Source organism: Lepidochelys kempii, chromosome 7 (assembly GCF_965140265.1).
Source record: "Lepidochelys kempii isolate rLepKem1 chromosome 7, rLepKem1.hap2, whole genome shotgun sequence".
In the NCBI taxonomy this organism is placed as follows: Eukaryota; Metazoa; Chordata; order Testudines; family Cheloniidae; genus Lepidochelys; species Lepidochelys kempii.
The window spans coordinates 33,620,719-33,638,582 of NC_133262.1; the positions used below are offsets into that span (position 1 = coordinate 33,620,719).

The following is a 17,864-nucleotide window of genomic DNA, read 5'->3' on the forward strand; positions in this document are numbered from 1 at the left end:
AAGTGGTGTGGGTGACTCAGCAGGAACTGCTCCCTCTTCTGAGTCAGTGAGCTGCTGCAGACACTGTGCTATAGAGAGAAGGGTGGGGGAGCCGCAGGGGGCGCTCTCCCTTTGGAGTCTGTGCTGAACCCAGTGTGGCATTAGGGCATGCTGTGCTAAATGGAACAGTGCCAGGCCCTCAGTAGGGGGTGCTGTCCTCTTGGGATTAGTCCCAGCCCCAGTTCTCCAGGGCTGTGCTAGGCGATGCTGTACTGCTGCGGATGACATCATCTGAAAGAGACATAAACCCACTATATGCATGGTGCTTTTCCTAGGTGTCAGGCTGATCCCACAATGTGCTGAGCCAATTTCAGTAGGACTGTCTCATTCTGACCCCCCAAGCTTCCCCACCACAGGATCTGCCTTGGTTTTCTGATCTGTCCCTGGGTGGCCAGGTGTCGATGGGAATGGAAATGTTCAGTAAAATGTTCTTGGCCCTTCCCAGAACCAGCAGAGGTTGAAGCTGTCCCTGCCCGTCATCCTAAGTGCCATTTCCAGCATGGTGTCTAGCAGCACTAACAGCCAGTTCAGAAGGGAATGTCTACAGAGTTTGCAGGTAACTATTGTATGTGGTGGATTTTTTAGGATATAATTCTCCATAAGAGGCAGCATGGTCTAGTGACTAGCTGTGCTGACTCAACTGGAACTCAGGGCTACTGTGATCTATTTATGGCTCAGCCACTGACCTGCTGGGTGATCTTGGGCAAGTCCCTTCCCCTCTTGGGGCCTCAGTTGCCCCTCCCACCCTTTGTCTATTTAGATTGTGAGTTTTTCAGGGGAGGCACTCTATCTCACTATGCATATGTGCAGGGCCTGACATAATGGGGGCCCCAGTCTCACTTGGGGTCAGGGCAGCTCCTGGCAAGACAGGGCCCCCAAGCTTGGTCAGGGTCTGTGCAGCATCTGGCATAATGATACCCTGATCTCAGTTGAGGTCTGTGCAACCCCCAACAGAATTGGACACTGATGAAAGTGGTAGCCTTCCAGGGCTACTATAATATTAATAATGTCATGAGAGGAGTCACCAGATGGCACTCAAGTATCAGGGGGTAGCCGTGTTAGTCTGTATCCACAAAAACAATAAGGAGTCCGGTGGCACCTTAAAGACTAACAGATTTATTTGGGCATAAGCTTTCATGAGTAAAACTCCACTTCTTCAGATGCATGGAGTGAAAATTACGGATGCAAGCATCATATACCGACACATGAAGAGAAGGGAGTTACCTCACAAGTGGAGAATCAGTGTTGACAGGGCCAATTCAATCAGGGTGGATGTATTCCACTCCCAATAACTGATGATGAGGTGTCAATTCCAGGAGAGGCAAAGCTGCTTTTGAAATGAGCCAGCCACTCCCAGTCCCTATTCAAGCCCAACTTAATGGTGTTAAATTTGCAAATGAATTTTAGTTCTGCAGTTTCTCTTTGAAGTCTGTTTCTGAAGTTTTTTTGTTCAAGTATAGCTACTTTCAAATCTGTTATGGAATGTCCATGAAGATTGAAGTGTTCTCCTACTGGCTTTTGTATGTTACCATTCCTGATGTCCGATTTGTGTCCATTTATTCTTTTACGTAGGGACTGTCCGGTTTGGCCAATGTACATGGCAGAGGGGCATTGCTGGCACATGATGGCATATATAACATTAGTAGACATGCAGGTGAATGAGCCCCTGATGGTGTGGCTGATGTGGTTGGGTCTTCTGATGGTGTTGCTAGAGTAGATATGGGGACAGTAGGCAACAAGGTTTGCTACAGGGATTGGTTCCCGGGTTAGTGTTTCTGTGGTGTGGTGTGTAGTTGCTGGTGAGTATTTGCTTCAGGTTGGGGAGCTTTCTGTAAGCGAGACCTAGCCTGTCTCCCAAGGTCTGTGAGAGTGAGGGATCGTTTTCCAAGATAGGTTGTAGATCGTTGATAATGTGCTGGAGAAGTTTTAGCTGGGGGCTGTATGTGATGGCCAGTGATGTTCTGTTATTTTCCTTGTTGGGCCTATCCTGTAGTAGGTGATTTCTGGGTACCTGTCTCGCTCTGTCAATCTGTTTCCTCACTTCCTCAGGTGGGTACTGTAATTTTAAGAGAGCTTGATAAAGATCTTAGAATCATAGAATATCAGGGTTGGAAGGGACCTCAGGAGGTCATCTAGTCCAACCACCTGCTCAAAGCACAACCAATCCCCAATTTTTTTCCCCAGATCCCAAATGGCCCCCTCAAGGATTGAACTCACAACCCTGGGTTTAGCAGGCCAATGCTCAAACCACTGAGCTATCCCTTGCACCCACCCCCAAAAAATCTTGTAGGTGTTTGTCTCTGTCTGAGGGATTGGAGCAAATTTGGTTGTATCTTAGGGCTTGGCTGTAGACAATGGATCGTGTGATGTGTCCTGGATGGAAGCTGCAGGCATGTAGGTAAGTATAGCGGCCAGTAGGTTTCTGGTATAGGGTGGTGTTTATGTGACCATCACTTATTTGCACTGTAGTGTCCAGGAAGTGGATCTCTTGTATGGACTGGTTCAGGCTGAGGTTGATGGTGGGGTGGAAATTGTTGAAATCCAGGTGGAATTCCTCAAGGGCCTCCTTCCTGTGGGTCCATATGATGAAGATGTAATCAATGTAGCACAAGTAGAGGAGGGACGCTAGGGGACGAGAGCTGAGGAAGTGTTGTTCTAAGTCAGCCATAAAAATGTTGGCATACTGTGGGGCCATGCGGGTACCCATAGGAGTGCCACTGACTTGAAGGTATAAGTTGTCCCCAAATCTGAAATGGTTGTGGGTGGGGATAAAGTCACAAAGCTCAGCCACCAGGTGTGCCATGGCTTTAATAGGGATACTGTTCTTGACAGCTTGTGTGGAATATTGGTGTAAAGAGCTTCTACATCCATGGTGGCCAGGATGGTGTTTTCAGGAAGATCACCAGATGGCACTGTCATACAGTCTTCCAAGTTGTTTAAGTCCCCTGTGAGCAAGTTTTTAGTATTTGAAGAAATGCTGTGATACTAGTGTTGTGATGCCACGGTTCTTGGAGAGATGTCATGGCAGGTGGCAGAGAGTTTGCTGTTTGCTCTGTTCTCTGGATTTGGAGGCAACTCTTGGGCTTCATTGCTCCCCCCAGAATTCTGCTCCCCCCCAGCAGAGGGATGAAAACATCATCATTAGATGAAGTGCTATTTTAGTGCTTGTAAGGATAAAAGTAGCTTAAGATCTCGTGCAAACCATGGAGGCATGAGAACTCTTCAAAGGAGAGGTCTCAAGAATCCAAAGCACCTTTCCCCAGGTGACTGTATTCTACTAATGTGTCCAGGTTTCAGATACCCCAGAGCTAATGGCAGCCATTCAAACAGCCTTTGAAAATGTCACTCGGAAGCGACTGATGCCCAGTGGCACATGCAGCATCACAAAAGTAAGTCAGTTTCACCCTGTGGCTCCCTCTTTGAGGCCCTGTATACTGATCTGTGTCTGTCACCTGTCACCATACATATCCACCCACCCACCAACTCCATGCTCGTGACCATGGTATGTGAGCACCTTTTAGTCATCAGAGATAGCAGAGATGGAAAGCGTCTACTGAATCCCATGTGGCCCGAGTCCCTACAGACTATTCCCTGTGGATTGTTCCATCAGAGATGGAGACACCCCACATCAGATCCCATCTACCCCATACCTCTCTGGGACCCAGGGTAGGATTACCCCCCTGTAAATTATCCCCCAGGATCTTGTTCAGCCGGTTTTCAATGCCCTTCAGTCTTATATTAGAAAAATATCTTCATTCTGCTATCACCTGCTGCTGGGAAAAAAACAAACAGTTACTCTCTTGTATTGTAACTGTTGTTCTGCAAGATATGAACTCCACTCAGGTGTGTGTGCACCCAGCACTCAGAAGTCAGAGAACTTTCCCTAGCCATAACCATGGGTTGGTGCTCATGTCCTATGGCCCCTTCGGCCCTCCCCAGGCTGTTTAAGGGCTCCAACCCCCCCTTATTCCTTCACACCAAACATTACATGGTAACACTCCAATGCAGAGGGGACAGAGGGTGGGGCATGGAAGACACCTCTTCACCCACATCTCGAAGAACAACAGTTACTGTCCAGGTAGGTAACCACTCTTCTTTGAGTGGGTGCAGACGTGTATTTCACTCAGGGGACTCACAAACCAAGTTAAGGGGCAGGGCTCAGAGTCTACTTAAAGAACAATTGCAGCACTTGCCTTCCCAAAATTTGCATCTGATCTAGATGCAGCCCTAATAGCATAATGCTTGGTAAAAGTATGTATGACAGACCAAGGAGCTGCCCTGCAAATGTCCAATATCGAAACATCATTGAGGAAGCTGATTAATATTGCTTGGGCCCTTTTGTTCAGGCTGTGCTTTCATGGTATGTATACCGAGCGCAGCCATCCCTGTAGGCAGCACATGTGTAATGGAGAGTGTTTTCCTACGAAGGTGGCGGCCGCCATATGTCCCAGTAGTTGAAGGCAGGTGTGTGCTGATACTCGTGAGCTGTTTGTGACCACTGATATGAGAGTGGTTAGTGCACGAATCTGGTCATTGGTGATGATGCTTTGGCCTCTACGAGTCTAGGTGTTCTCCAATAAAGTCCAATTGTTGTACTGGTTTTAGAGTAGATTTCAGCATATGCGCTCCTGGGCTGGAGCACCCACAGAAAAAAAAATAGTGGGTACTGAGCACCCACTGGCAGGCCCCTCTTCCCCCCAGCGCCAGGTCCCGCCGATCAGCTCGTCCGCGTCGCCCGCAATGCCTCCCGCCAGCTGCCATCAGCTGTTTGGCAGCGTGCTGTGGGAGGAACAGGGGGCGGGCCTGGGCAATGCATGGCCCAGATGCAGGGAGTGGAAGGGACAGGACTAGCCCCTTCCAGCCACTGAGATGCTGTTCTCCAGCCCTGCGCAACAGTTGCCTGAGAGAGCATGGCTGGGGAGGTGACTCCCACTGCCTGCCAGGGTTCGGGTGCTGGGATCCCTGGCAGCTAAGCCAGGCAGGGAGTGGAAGCCAACTCCTCCCCAGCCAGGCTCTCAGACAGCTGCCAGGCAGGACTGCAAAGCAGCGACTGGGAGGGGCCGGCGTTAAAAGCAGCTCCCTTCTGCTCCCCTCTTGGACTCCTGGGGAGCAGGGAGAGCAGCATAACGTGCGGAGAGGGCAGGCGCAGTGGGAGGACAAAGCCCCCCCAGGTAACATGGGGAAGGGAGAGTGTGCTGGCCCCGGGGCTGGGCGCAGGGGGACACACACGTGACCTGCCCTTTTGCTTGTGCCCCCCCACTATGGGGAGGCACCAGTTGAATATGGGGTATCCTTGGGGGACAGGGTGGAGCAGGGGCAGGAAGAGGTGGGGTGGGGCATTGGGGGAAGGGGTGGGGCCTAGGATGGAGCAGAGGGTTGAGCTGGGAAATCTGGAAGTCGGTGCCTATGGATTTCAGTTTCTTAATTTGTAACCTAAGGGTGTGAAAGAGGGTGATATTCCTCTGGGGAATATTTATTGTTTCTGCTTGAGTAGGTCCTTTCAGTGGGCAGTTGTCTAGGTACTGGAAGATCAATATTCCCTGTCTGCGTAAATGCACCACTACTACTGCTAGGGTTTTGGTAAAAACTCTCAGGGCCGTCAAAAGTCCGAAGGGTAGCACTCTGTACTGGAAGTGGTCTTTTCCTGTTGTGAATCGTAGGAACCGTCTGCATGCGGGAAGGATGGTAATATGAAAGTATGCCTCTTTTAGGTCGAGGGCCGAGAACCAGGCCCCCTTTTCCAGCACTGGGATCACTGAGTTTAATGTGACCATCTGTGGATACGGACAAACTTGTTAAGTTTTCTGAGATCTAATATGGGTCTCCATCCACGGTTTTTGTTTTGAGTCAGGAAATAGTAGGAATAAAATCTCTTCCCCTTGTGTTGTGTTGGAACTTGTTCCACGGCACCTAGTTGTAGAAGATGATTCACTTCTTGTCGTAGAAGGTGCTCGTGAGAAGGGTCCCTGAAGAGGGACAGGGAAGGGGGATGGGTAGGTGGAATGAAAATAAAAGGGATGGTATAACCTGTGTGGATGATCTCTAATACCCAGTGGTCTGTGGTGATGGAGGCCTGCGTATAATAAAATGGTCATAGCCGATGACCAAAGGTCTGGGTTGTTTGTAGTATTGGCGCTGGTTGTTGGGGGAGGTCAGTCAGACCCTTGACCAACGTTTCAAAATTGCATCTTGGCTTATGGTGCTTGGGATGCCACAGACTGAGACTGGGAAGGATAACGTCTCTGTGGCTAGTGTCTTTGTCTCTGGTTGTCGAATTGTCTCTGTTGTTGTTGCAATGTATTGTCTCTGTTGCGGGAGTATGGTTGGTATTTCCTCCTTCTGTTTGGGGTTGTGTAAATGCTGAGTGTTCTTAGTGTCGCTCATGAGTCCTTCATGGAATGTAGGACCTCATCTGTCTTGGTGGAGAACAGCTTATCCCTATCAAATGGGAGGTCTTCTACCTTAATTTGAAGTTCCCTCAGGATTCCCGAAGAATGTAGCCATGAAGCTCTGCACATTACTATTGCTATTGTGCATGCGGCTGTGTCTGCGACATCGAGGGATGCTTTGGGTGCTGTTCTGGCTACGAGCTGTCCCTCGTTAATGATGGCTTGGAATTGTTCCTTCTTGTCCTCTGAGATTTCATCAAGGAACTCATTCAGTTTAGTGTAATTATTGTGGTTTTTGTTGCTAGTAACGCTGTGTAGTTGGCCGTGTGGAATTGCAGAGTTGCCAAAGAGTAGACTTTCCATCCAAATAGATTTAATCTCTTCCAATCCTTGTCTTGGAGTGTGGATCAGGATTGTAGTTGTTTACCCCATTGGTTGCCCCCATCCACCACTAAGGGTATGTCTACACTACAAAATTGATACCCACATTGCCAGGGCCCGTGCTTTGAGAGAAGTCTTTGTCCATGTCCTCATCACTCTCGTCACCGTGCTGACGTTGCCTACTCACTCAGCCGTTTTTCTCACCCCACTGGATATTGCAGTCCTTAATATACAGGTTTGTTCCTTAAACCTGGGCCAATCTCCTGTGTTGGAGTCTTGTCTTCTTCTCCTCAGTGTCTTGGCTTGCAGCATAGGTGGGGGCAGGAGAAAGGCTCAGTATGTGTCCACTCTGTCTGTTTTATACTCTCAGTCCATGTGCTTGGAGAGCACAAGTCTAGGCATGTCTGGAGGGCATTGCTGAGTCTCCTCAAGCAAAGGTTGAGCAATTCCCCTTGTGTGGCCTCATGCAGGAGAGTCATTGCTTTGTAGCTCCCTTGCTGGGCAATGGCTGTTGATGGGTTGTTTGGCACTCCTCCCAGGCGTTAGTTACTTTCCTTGCTGTTGCATCTGGGGAGCTAATATCTGGCTGAGTCCCCAACTTACAGCATGCTTTAGTGACCACCATATAACACAATTCTCATAACTTAATATGCATTAATGATACACATATATGGATAGATAAATGTCTTTCAGCAGATCATAACCTTTCCCCTGATACCTTACAAGGCATACTTTATATGTAAGATCATGATTATATGAAAATGAGGAATATGGGGGTTACACTATGCTCCCCCAAGGTATAGAATGTCACAATGGTATATCTGATAGGTTTCAGAGTAGCAGCCGTGTTAGTCTGTATCCGTAAAAAGAAAAGGAGTACTTTTGGCACCTTAGAAACTAACACATTTATTACAGCATAAGCTTTCATGAGCTGCAGCTCACTTCATTGGATGCATCTTTTTAATGGTATATCTGTATTTCAAAACTTGTGCTGTGTTTCTGGGTGACACCCCCAGACAGATTGACATCAGCAGTGCCTAGCCTGTTTGATGGCCCATGATCAAGGGTCATCAGCTTAGAAACAACCCACTGAAAGAAGCCAGGGGCTACACCTTATGAGTCAGCAGGACTTGTAGGGGCATGCGTATGGACAGAGGACTCCAAGGTTTTTCCATGCCGTGTGCTATGAGTTTGTGTATGGGACAAAGGAAGTACCAAACACATGGCAAAGGATATAAAAGACAACTGCATCATCTCCATCTTGTCTTCAATCCTGCTTCCCACCTCTGGAGTAATTTCTCTACAAATTTAAGCTCTGAACAAAGGACTGAATGATCCCATCCAAGCTGTGGATGTGTTCCAGAGGGACTTTCAAGCCAGCAAATTCACCAATACTGCTGAGAACCTGATATATGCACTTTGAAGTCTCTGTATATATGTGATTGCTTTACCATTTAAAATCGCTCTTCTTGTTCTTTCTTTTTTCTTTATAATAAACCTTTAGTTTTAGACACTAAAGGATTGGCTGGCAGCGTGGTATTTTGGGTAAGATCCAAACTAATATTGACCTGGTAACATGGCTGACCCTTTGTGGTTAGAAAAACATTTTGCATAGTGAGTAGAGTTTTTAAATAACTTCTCACTGTACTGGACCTGTGTGCTGATTGGGAGCCAGAGAACTGGAATGCAATAAAGGGGGCTGTGTGATTTCTTTTTTCAGCTTCTTGATAACCAGTGTGGGGGATCAGAAACACAGTTTGTGACTGGTTGGTGAGTTTAACTTCAGTGTTAACCACCAGTTTTGGGAGTATCTGCTCTTCCTTTTGCAGCCTGAACAAAAGCCTAACACTAATACCAAAAGTCCAACACTTCTTACAATGGTGGACAAATCCAGGAAACATATGCTCAGGGACCCCATTCCAGCAGGATCCACCTTCCATACTGATCACAACGGTTGCTCACCGATTTGCTGGGGCACCCACCGAAACCAACATACAATCCAAGAGAATCCGCAGTGACACATTTACACACCAACCTGCTTGAATTATGCACAGTTCGCAATGCATGCAACCATTTCAGAACAAAACAATAAGAGTCATGATGGACAACATTGTATGTATGTTCTACATAAACCGACAGGGCGCAGCACGATCTCGCTCCCTATGCACAGAAGCCATAAAACTATGGAACTGTTGCATAAAACACAACATCACCATTACAGCATCATACCTCCTGGGTCAGCAGAACATGACGGTGGACACATTAAGCAGACAGTTTCCTCAAGAACATGAATAGGAACTGAATGACAACATAACACAACACATATTCCACATGAAAGGGTTCCCACACATCGACCTATTCACATGAAACAACAAATGCCCAAAGTTTTGCTCATGAGCAGGACTGGGAACACAATTCCTAAGAGATGGCTTCCTCATCAGATGAAACACACCTCTCCTGTAGCATTCCCACTGACACGGTTAATCTCCAGGGTAATACACAAGATATGAAACAACGAAGCCAAGGTCATACTTATAGCCCCGACATGGCCCAGACATGGTTCCCATACCTGAGATGCATGGCGATCTGCGCACCATACACTCTCCCACGGTGACGGGATCTTCTCTCACAAGACGCAGGTCAAGTCCTCCATCTGGACCTGGAGAAACTTCACCTGAAGGCATGGCTCCTCCAGGGCTCCAACACGAAGAATTAGCCTGCTTAGAACAGGTTAAACAGGTATTACTAAACAACAGAAAGACATCCACTTGTGCAACATACCTACAGAAATGGAAGAGTTCTCCATGTGGTGCAGAAACAGATGCATAACTGCACTTACAGCACCACTTCATTTGATCTTGGAGAATATATTAGAACTGAAACAATCAGGACTTTCCATAAGTACGGTTAAAGTACACCTGCCAGCCATAGCTGCTTTCCACCATAAGATCGATGGTGTCTCAATATTCACACACCCGATCACAAAGCATTTCCTCACAGGTATAACCCAGAAATACTCAACCCCACATCAGCATGGGATCTAAACCTGGTCCTTAGAGGCCTTACCAAAGCACCATTGGATCCATTCATGACTTGTTCTCTACTACACCTCTCAATGAAGGTAGCATTCCTGGTCACAATTACTTCTGCACAAAGAGTAAGTGGACTAGGGGCTCTCATGGCCCACCCTCCATCTACCGTATTCGTCAAAGACAAAGTGACACTACAACCACACCCAAAATTTTTCCCCAAGGTATCATCATCCTTTCATCTCAACCAACCAATCACTTACCTACATTTTACCCTAACCCACATGGGACTGTACAAGAGACAGTCCTACACTCTCTAGATGTTAGATGCGCATTAGCATTTTACCGAGATAGAATGAAACCATTCAGAAAATCACCGAGACTGTTCATCTCCACAACTGAATGATCAAAGGGATCCGCAATATCAAAACAAAGACGTTCAAAATGGATCTCCAATTGCATCCACCTATGCTAACAACAACAAAAAAGGGAACTCCCAGTGGGGATCAGAGCCCATTTGACGAGATCAATATCAACCTCAACAGCCTTTTTGAATAACCTACCACTCACAGAGATATGTCGAGTCACCACTTGGGCATCCAAACACACATTCATTAATCTCTACGCAATAATGCAAAGCTCAGGCTCAGATGCGATACTAGGCCGAACGGTGCTAGCACCAACTATGCATACAACTCCGCAGCCCATCCATCGACAGTAGGGCACTGCTTTACAGTCACCTGAAGTGGAGCATCCACAGGGATAGTACTCAAAGAAGGAGAGGGTTACTCACCTCATGCAGTAACTGAGGTTCTTCAAGATGTGTTCCCCTATGGGCGTTCCACTACCTACTTTTCTCCCCTCTAATTCGGCGTTCGCATTAAAGACTCTGTGGTAGGAAAGGAACTGAAGGGGTCAGGCCGTGCACATGCTAGATGAAGCGCTAATGGCACGGCAAGCCAGCTACTGCGCATGCACATCCTGACCAGGCACTGCTCCCGAAAATCTCCCATCAACCAGCGCCAGGATGCACCAACACCTGAAGTGGAGCACCCACAGAGATACTCATCTCGAAGAGCCTCAATTACTGCACAATGCGAGTAACCCTCTCATTCCTCTTTTCTGAGATATGCTTCTACTGTAGTCAGGCATTTGGTAAATACCCAGGGAGCTAAGAACAGGCCAAAGAGAAGCACGGTGTACTGATAATGCTGATCTGTCATTACAAATCTCAGAAATCTACTGTGGCTTGGGAAAATCACTACATGGAAGTAAGCGTCCTGAAGATTGAGAGCGGCAAGCCAGTCATTGTGATTCAAAGAATAGTAGTTAGCGTGACCATGTGGAACCTCATGTAATTGATGTACTTGTTGAGACGCAGACTGAGGATAGATCTCACCCCCTCCCTTGGACTTGGGGAGCAGGAAGTACCATAAGTAGAATCCCTTTCTCCAGTTCCGAAGGGGAACCTCCTTTCTGGCCACTGAAACCTGGAAAGAGTGTGCAAAATCTTATCTAACTATTAATAATAAACTAAACTTAAGGGCACTGGTAAGCTAGCCACAACTAAAAACAATATACAGAAAAATCACATCACTGTGGAATAAAGCCTGAGGAGAAAACCACTCTGACTCAAGCCATGGGAGATGAGAAGGAACTAGGGAAGAGTGTTGTGAAGCCCTTAAATAGCCAGGGGAGAGGCTAAGGGGTCAGGGGGTGCAAGTGCTGCCCCATGTGTACTGTTAGGTAAAGTTCTCTGGCTTTGGTGCACTGGGCACACACTGACCTGAGCAGAATACACGTCTGCAACCACTCTGTGGGATAGCTACCCAAAATGCACTTGTACTGCCAGGCGTGCTGCTGAGAGCACCGTGCTTGGCTGTGGGGAGCAGTGCAGTCAGTTCTGCATGGCTGCTGGGGACTTGCTGCACTTTTGCGTCAGTTCAGCCTCCCCTACCCAGTTTTCCAGTGTAACCAGGTTGGCAGAGCTGTCCCCTGCTCATCAAACTTAATGAGGGTAACTTTCAACAGCAGGTACCTGAAGATGCCAACCCAGCCTGGCTTGCTGCGTGTGACTTACCAACAGCTGGCCAGAAGCTATCACAGGAAGAGGCATCTGACAGCATCAGTTCTCTCAATTCAGAGCCGGGTAAGAAAATGTACAGAGGACACACATTCTCTCTGCACACTGTGACAAAGTTCTGTCCTTGTCTCCGTGGGTCCCGCGTTTCCTGGCAGATTTTGCTAGCCTCAGAGGCTCACTGTGACCCTCCACATAGCCCTTGTCTCTCTAGAGGCAAGGGTCACAGCCTACTGAGCCATTTTCATCATAACCCAGCGAGGGAGGTGAGGAGAAGCTGTCCTCCCTTTCACAGTTTCTGTTGTCTCCCAGTCTCAGTGAATAATCAGAGGGGCAAAGGGGGGAGCCCGGGTCCACCCTCTACTCTGGGCTCCCCCCTTTGGCCCTCTGATTATTCACTGAAGATGCCAACCCAGCCTGGCTCGCTGCGTGTTTCTTACCAACAGCTGGCCAGAAGCTATCACAGAAAGAGGTATCTGACAGCATCAGTTCTGTCAATTCAGAGCCAGGTAAGAAAATGGGACCCTAATAGTATCAGCTATGGTAGCTGACCTTTGAGAAACAGGACACATACAATTCCCTGGGCTACTTCCCCACAGCAGTCCCCACTTCCTCAAGTTCCACTTCACCCTTACCTCAGGGCCTCCTTCCTTGTGCCTGATATGGTGTGTACTGCTCAGTCTCTTCAACAGCACAACTTCCTCCCACAACTCCTGACATGCACGCCCACCTGACTATCTGGGAGGTTTTTAACTAGTTTCAGCCAGCCTCTGATTTTCTCCACTGCTTTCTGGAAGCTATCTCCACTGCTTTCTGGAAGGATCAACCTAGCTGTCTCCACTGCTTTCTGGAAGGATCTTAATTGGCCCCAGGTGTCTTGCTTAACCTGGAGCAACTGCCATTTGGTTACCATGTAACAGGGATTTGTTTAGCCTGGGGCTAACATACCTGTTTCTCACTACTTTCCTATAACCATCTGGCCTTGCCCTGTCACAACACAAACACACAGCTCCTCCAGGTGATAGCCACCCAGACACCCCACAAATCCTCTTTCCAGTGACCGCACTGGGGCTTGGATCCAGCCACATTAGTACTAGAAAAGTAGATAAACAGGCCAGCAGTTCATAGAACAACCACAATCATATTGCCTGTTATTCTTTGCATGACTGAATTAAGGCCCCTATTGTGCCAGGCTCTGCACAGACCTTCCCCGACTGAGATCAGACTCACATTAGACTGAGCACTGCATAGACCCACAGTGAGAAACAATCAGAATAGACACAGAGTGGGAGGGGAAACAAAGGCACTGAGAAGGAAGGGACTTGCCCAAGGTCATGCCGCAGGCCAGTGGCAGAGCTGGGAATAGAGCCCAAGAGTCCTCTGCCCTGCTCCCTGGGATGGGCTGTCTCTACTCTTAACACCCTTTAATATCTTATTCCTTTCTCTAACCCCCTCGTCCTCTCTTCCCCACTGAGCAGCCCCACGATGGCTCCGAGATCATTTTCCTGTGCAGTTTCTATTTCCCTTACCACAAGCATTGGAGCTGATTGAATGGCATGCTCTTATCTGCATTTACACATGCTCACAGTAGATTTTGCCCACCATTCATCCATAGATTTCAAGGCCAGGGACCATTCTGACCATCGGGCATGACCCCCTGGCCTGTATCAAACAGGCCAGAGAACCTCACCCAGTGATTCCAGCATTCAGCATCAATCCTGTGGTGGAGCTAGACCAGATAATTCAGGGAGACATCCGGTCTGGATGTGAAGCTGCTAAGGGATGGACAATCCCAACCATGGGATTCTCCCTCCTGGCTAAACATTTTCCCCTTATTCCTAATGTGAATGTATTCAGACTTCCAGCTGCTGGCCCTGCTCAGTCTGTGTCTACCAGATTCACGAGCTCCCTAGGGTTACATGTGGCCTTTGCCAAACTTGGCAAAGAGGTCCCATTCGCCTACAGCATGGTATGAGACACTGGGTAACTAGCTCTGCAGCATTTCCCAGCAATAGAACAGTATAAGACAGTTATCGTGAGAGCATCATGTTCATTTTATGTTTACAGCCTCTCTGCTGGACAGAGCTGACTTGTGGGGAGAAATGAGTGAAACTAAGAGGAGGAAGACAGCAACCATGGAGAACAATGCAGGTGGGGCTCTGGAGCGAGAGCCACTGGGTGGCTTGCAGGAGAGGACGGACGATCTCATGACAGACTTTGGCAGCCAGCTGAGTTTTTGCCTGTGGAGTCCCAAGGAAGGAGCAGATGCCAGCATGTTCCTACGTGAAAGAGAGGAAGGCTTTACAGCTGTATCAGAATGCGGAGCCAGAAGCAGTGAGAATCTGTGGCAGGTTGGTGAGGGAAGAACCTCTCCAGAAATCAAACTTGGTTTGAGCAAAAGGGAAGGGCCAAACTGGATGGCACCCACAAGGCCATGTTCGCAGGAGCATGGGCTTCAGAATCAATTGGTGCTGAGTTCTAATGTGCCTTCCCTCTCTACCTCACTTTCCCTGTCTGCAAAATGGGGATAACACTGACCCAACTACCAGAGGGAGCTGTGGCTTCAGGTATGAATGTGTGTGTGACAGATTGGATCACAGAAACCCCTTGGGAGCTGCCACTTGATGTGCCAAGACTATTTTTGCCCCTGCTTTCCCTGCCAGCTTAGGACTCCAGAACCCTGCCTGGCTGTGCCAGACACACTTACTGGCCACAAACACAGACCCAGGTCTAAACCACGTCCCACAAACGGCAAGCTTAACTGAAAGCAGCTTAGGAAATGTTCCTGTCTTTAACACTCAGATGCCCAACTCCCAGTGGGGTCCAAACCCTAAATAAATCCATTTTACCCTGTATAAAGCTTATATAGGGTAAACTCATAAATTGTTTGCCCTCTATAACACTGATAGAGAGACATGCACAGCTGAAGATGCCAACCCCCACCCCAGGTATTAACACATACTCTGGGTTAATTAATAAGTAAAAAGTGATTTTATTAAATATAGAAAGTAGGATTTAAGTGGTTCCAAGTAGTAACAGACAGAACAAAAGTGAATTACCAAGCAAAATAAAATAGAACACGCAAGCCTATGTCTAAGAAACTGAATACAGATAAAAACTTCACCCAGTAAGCTTCCTTTTACAGAATAGTCTCCTTCTAGTCTGGGTCCAGCAATCACTCACACCCTCCCCCCCCCCTCCCCCATAGTTACGGTCCTTTGTTCCCGTTCCTTTCAGGTATCCTTGGGGGGGGAGAGGCTCTCTCTTTAGCCAGCTGAAGACAAAATGGAGGGGTCTTCCAGGGGTTTAAATAGACTTTCTCTTGTGGGTGGAGACCCCCCTCCTCTCTCTTATGCAAAGTCCAGCTACAAAATGGAGTTTTGGAGTCACCTGGGCAAGTCACATGTCCATGCATGACTGAGTTCCTTACCAATCAAGCCACATTCCTGGGAAAGCCCAGATGTGGATTGGCATCTCCAAATTCATTGTTGGCTTAAGGCTTCTTGATTGGGCACTTACTGAAAATAGTCTTTTCTCAGGAAGTTGACCAACTGCTTCACTAAAACCTACTCAGAATCAAACAAGTATGCAGCCAATATTCATAACTTTGAATACAAAAATGATACATTTATACAAATAGGATTAATAGATTCAGTAGATCATAACCTTTACAGATATGTTACATGGCATATGTAGCATAAAACACATTCTAGTTATGTCATATATACATTCATAAGTATATTTCTGTAAAGCCTTATGGGGGGCATCGTCACAGTGTGGAAAGCACTTTGAGAGGCTTAGATAGAAGGGCTAAGGATTATCAATCAGGAGTAATACGTAAACATGGCTATGGGGATTTCTTTTCAAAAATCCTTCTAGATTATGCAAAAGTCTGGGTTTGGTTTTCAGAGGAGAGCAAGGTGGGCTGGGAGTCTGGAGCTCAGCAAGGGGAGTGGAGGGGGGTCTAGTGGGTTAGAGAACAGGGGCAGGGACTGGGAATCAGGACTCCTGGGTTCTAGTCCCAGCTCTGGGAGGGGAGTGAGATCTAATGGTTAGAGTAGGGAGGGTGGGAGCCAGGATTCCAGGAGCCCACTGAGATCTGTGGGAATCACATACAATTAGTATCTTGGTCAAAGGGGCCTGTTCAGCACAAGGGAAAGACTGGAAGTTTCTTGGGGTGGAGACTTCCATTTACTGTTTGAAAAAGGCACCAGTCATTTGTGGGGCCAGGCTCTTGGTAGCCCAACATGAGAGCCCTCAAAGGGGCCTGAATTTGAGGGTGATGTCCAAGCACTGTCTGGAAATCAGGGTCCTTACAGCATCTCTAGTTGCATGCTCAAAAAATGAGGCACCTGATGTCACTCTTTGCTTTGGAAGAGTTTGGCCTGGTTGTGTGAGCAGCACCTGGCATGGCAGGACATGGCCTCCAGGTGTTGCTGTAACCTCCCTCGCCAGTGGGGAGGCTTCTCTGCTCCTGTCTAGTCACAGACCAATGCCTGTTTGTATTTGTCCTGCAGGCTGACCACTTGTGGCTGCAAGAGATTTCCAATCTTTCTGAATGGACATCCTGAAATGGAGATGCCCTTAGCCAAGGGTATGAGAACAGCTGTGCTCCCCCATGCAAACAAAGCCAAATAAAGACCATCCGTTCAATGGGGTTCTTGTTCTTTATTGTTGGATGGCAGTAGGGCAGGGGTTCTCAAACTGAGGGTTTGGACCCCTCAGGGGGTCACGAGGTTATTACATGGGGGAGTCACGAGCTGTCAGCCTCCACCCCAAATCCCACTTTGCCTCCAGCATTTATAATGGTGTTAAATATATAAAAAAGTGTTTTTAATTTATAAGGGGGGGTCGCACTCAGAGGCTTGCTATGTGAAAGGAGTCACCAGTACAAAAGTTTGAGAACCACTGCAGTAGGGCTTAGGAGCCCCGATACGCACTAGGACCCCTCTGTGCTGGGCACTGTACAAAAATGGAACAAAGTTGGTCCCTTGCCCCAAAGAGCTGACACTGTTGTATTAGAAGGAGGGAGGGTGGATGGCTTTGTGGTCAAGGGACATGACAGTGGTGGAGGACTTCTGGGTTCTTCTTTGAGTATATGTCCCATGGGAGCTCCACCATAGGATGTTTGTGCCTGTGTGCTCTTGATTGGAGACTGCAAAGTAGTGCTCGCGGGCCTGCCCCTGTGCAGAACACCTCATCCTCTGAATGAGTGGTGGTGGGCTCAGGTCCTCCTCAACTGCCGGCAGCTCAAGACAGAGTCTTTGCTGTTAGTTTCCCACTTTTGTTTCATCTCATGAAAGTCTTTCTTTATTTTTGTTTCATAGTTATTGATTTTTCTTTTTTGTGGAGGGAGTTTTTCTGCCTCCTTCTTCTGGAACCTTTGTTTGTGCTGGAGGGAGCACAATTTGTTATGCCCAAGACCCCAGGGTTTAAGCCCTGCCAGACCTGCTACAGGTTTTTTCCCAACAGTGACGGACATTTGAGTTGCCTATGGTGTTTGGGGGACTCCCATATCCCCTCATAGTGTAGGGTCTGTCTGGGATTTAAGGGCAGAGCCAGAAAAAGATAGGGAGGCTAGACTAAAACACCTCTTAAGGGAATATGGCCTAGCTCTGGAGGGGTCCACTTCCTCCCCCGTACATCAGCCTCAACATTGCAGACCACTCTCGTCACTGGTCCAGCCTCATCTGTGACCACAGACACAAAGACCTCAGAAAGGAAGAAACACACCTTCCTAACCAGAGAAATTAAGAAAAAGGGTAGGTCACCCCATAAGACCCACTCTTGGGAGATCTCACATCCCTTAAAGGGTACTGTAGATGCTCCAGTTGAGTCAGGTACTGAGGTGTTGGTACTGTGTAAGTACTGTGCTGTGGGGTTCCTGAAGGGGTGCAGGGGATGGGCCCAGGGCTGGGGTTTCCTGGAGAGATGGGGGTGCTGTGG

The 17,864-nt window shown here is 47.9% G+C and overlaps 1 protein-coding gene across 1 annotated transcript; it reads left to right on the forward strand.

Annotated features, from left to right (window-relative positions):
- The first annotated feature begins 328 nt into the window (after positions 1-328).
- TOP6BL (TOP6B like initiator of meiotic double strand breaks) lies at positions 329-16,571 on the forward strand. The gene is made up of 5 exons (XM_073354850.1): positions 329-595; positions 3,330-3,428; positions 11,870-11,987; positions 13,986-14,269; positions 16,436-16,571. Exons 1-5 carry the CDS (start codon positions 539-541, stop codon positions 16,487-16,489), a joined length of 612 nt encoding a protein of 203 aa, XP_073210951.1. The 5' UTR covers positions 329-538; the 3' UTR covers positions 16,490-16,571.
- Positions 16,572-17,864: the final 1,293 nt, after the last annotated feature.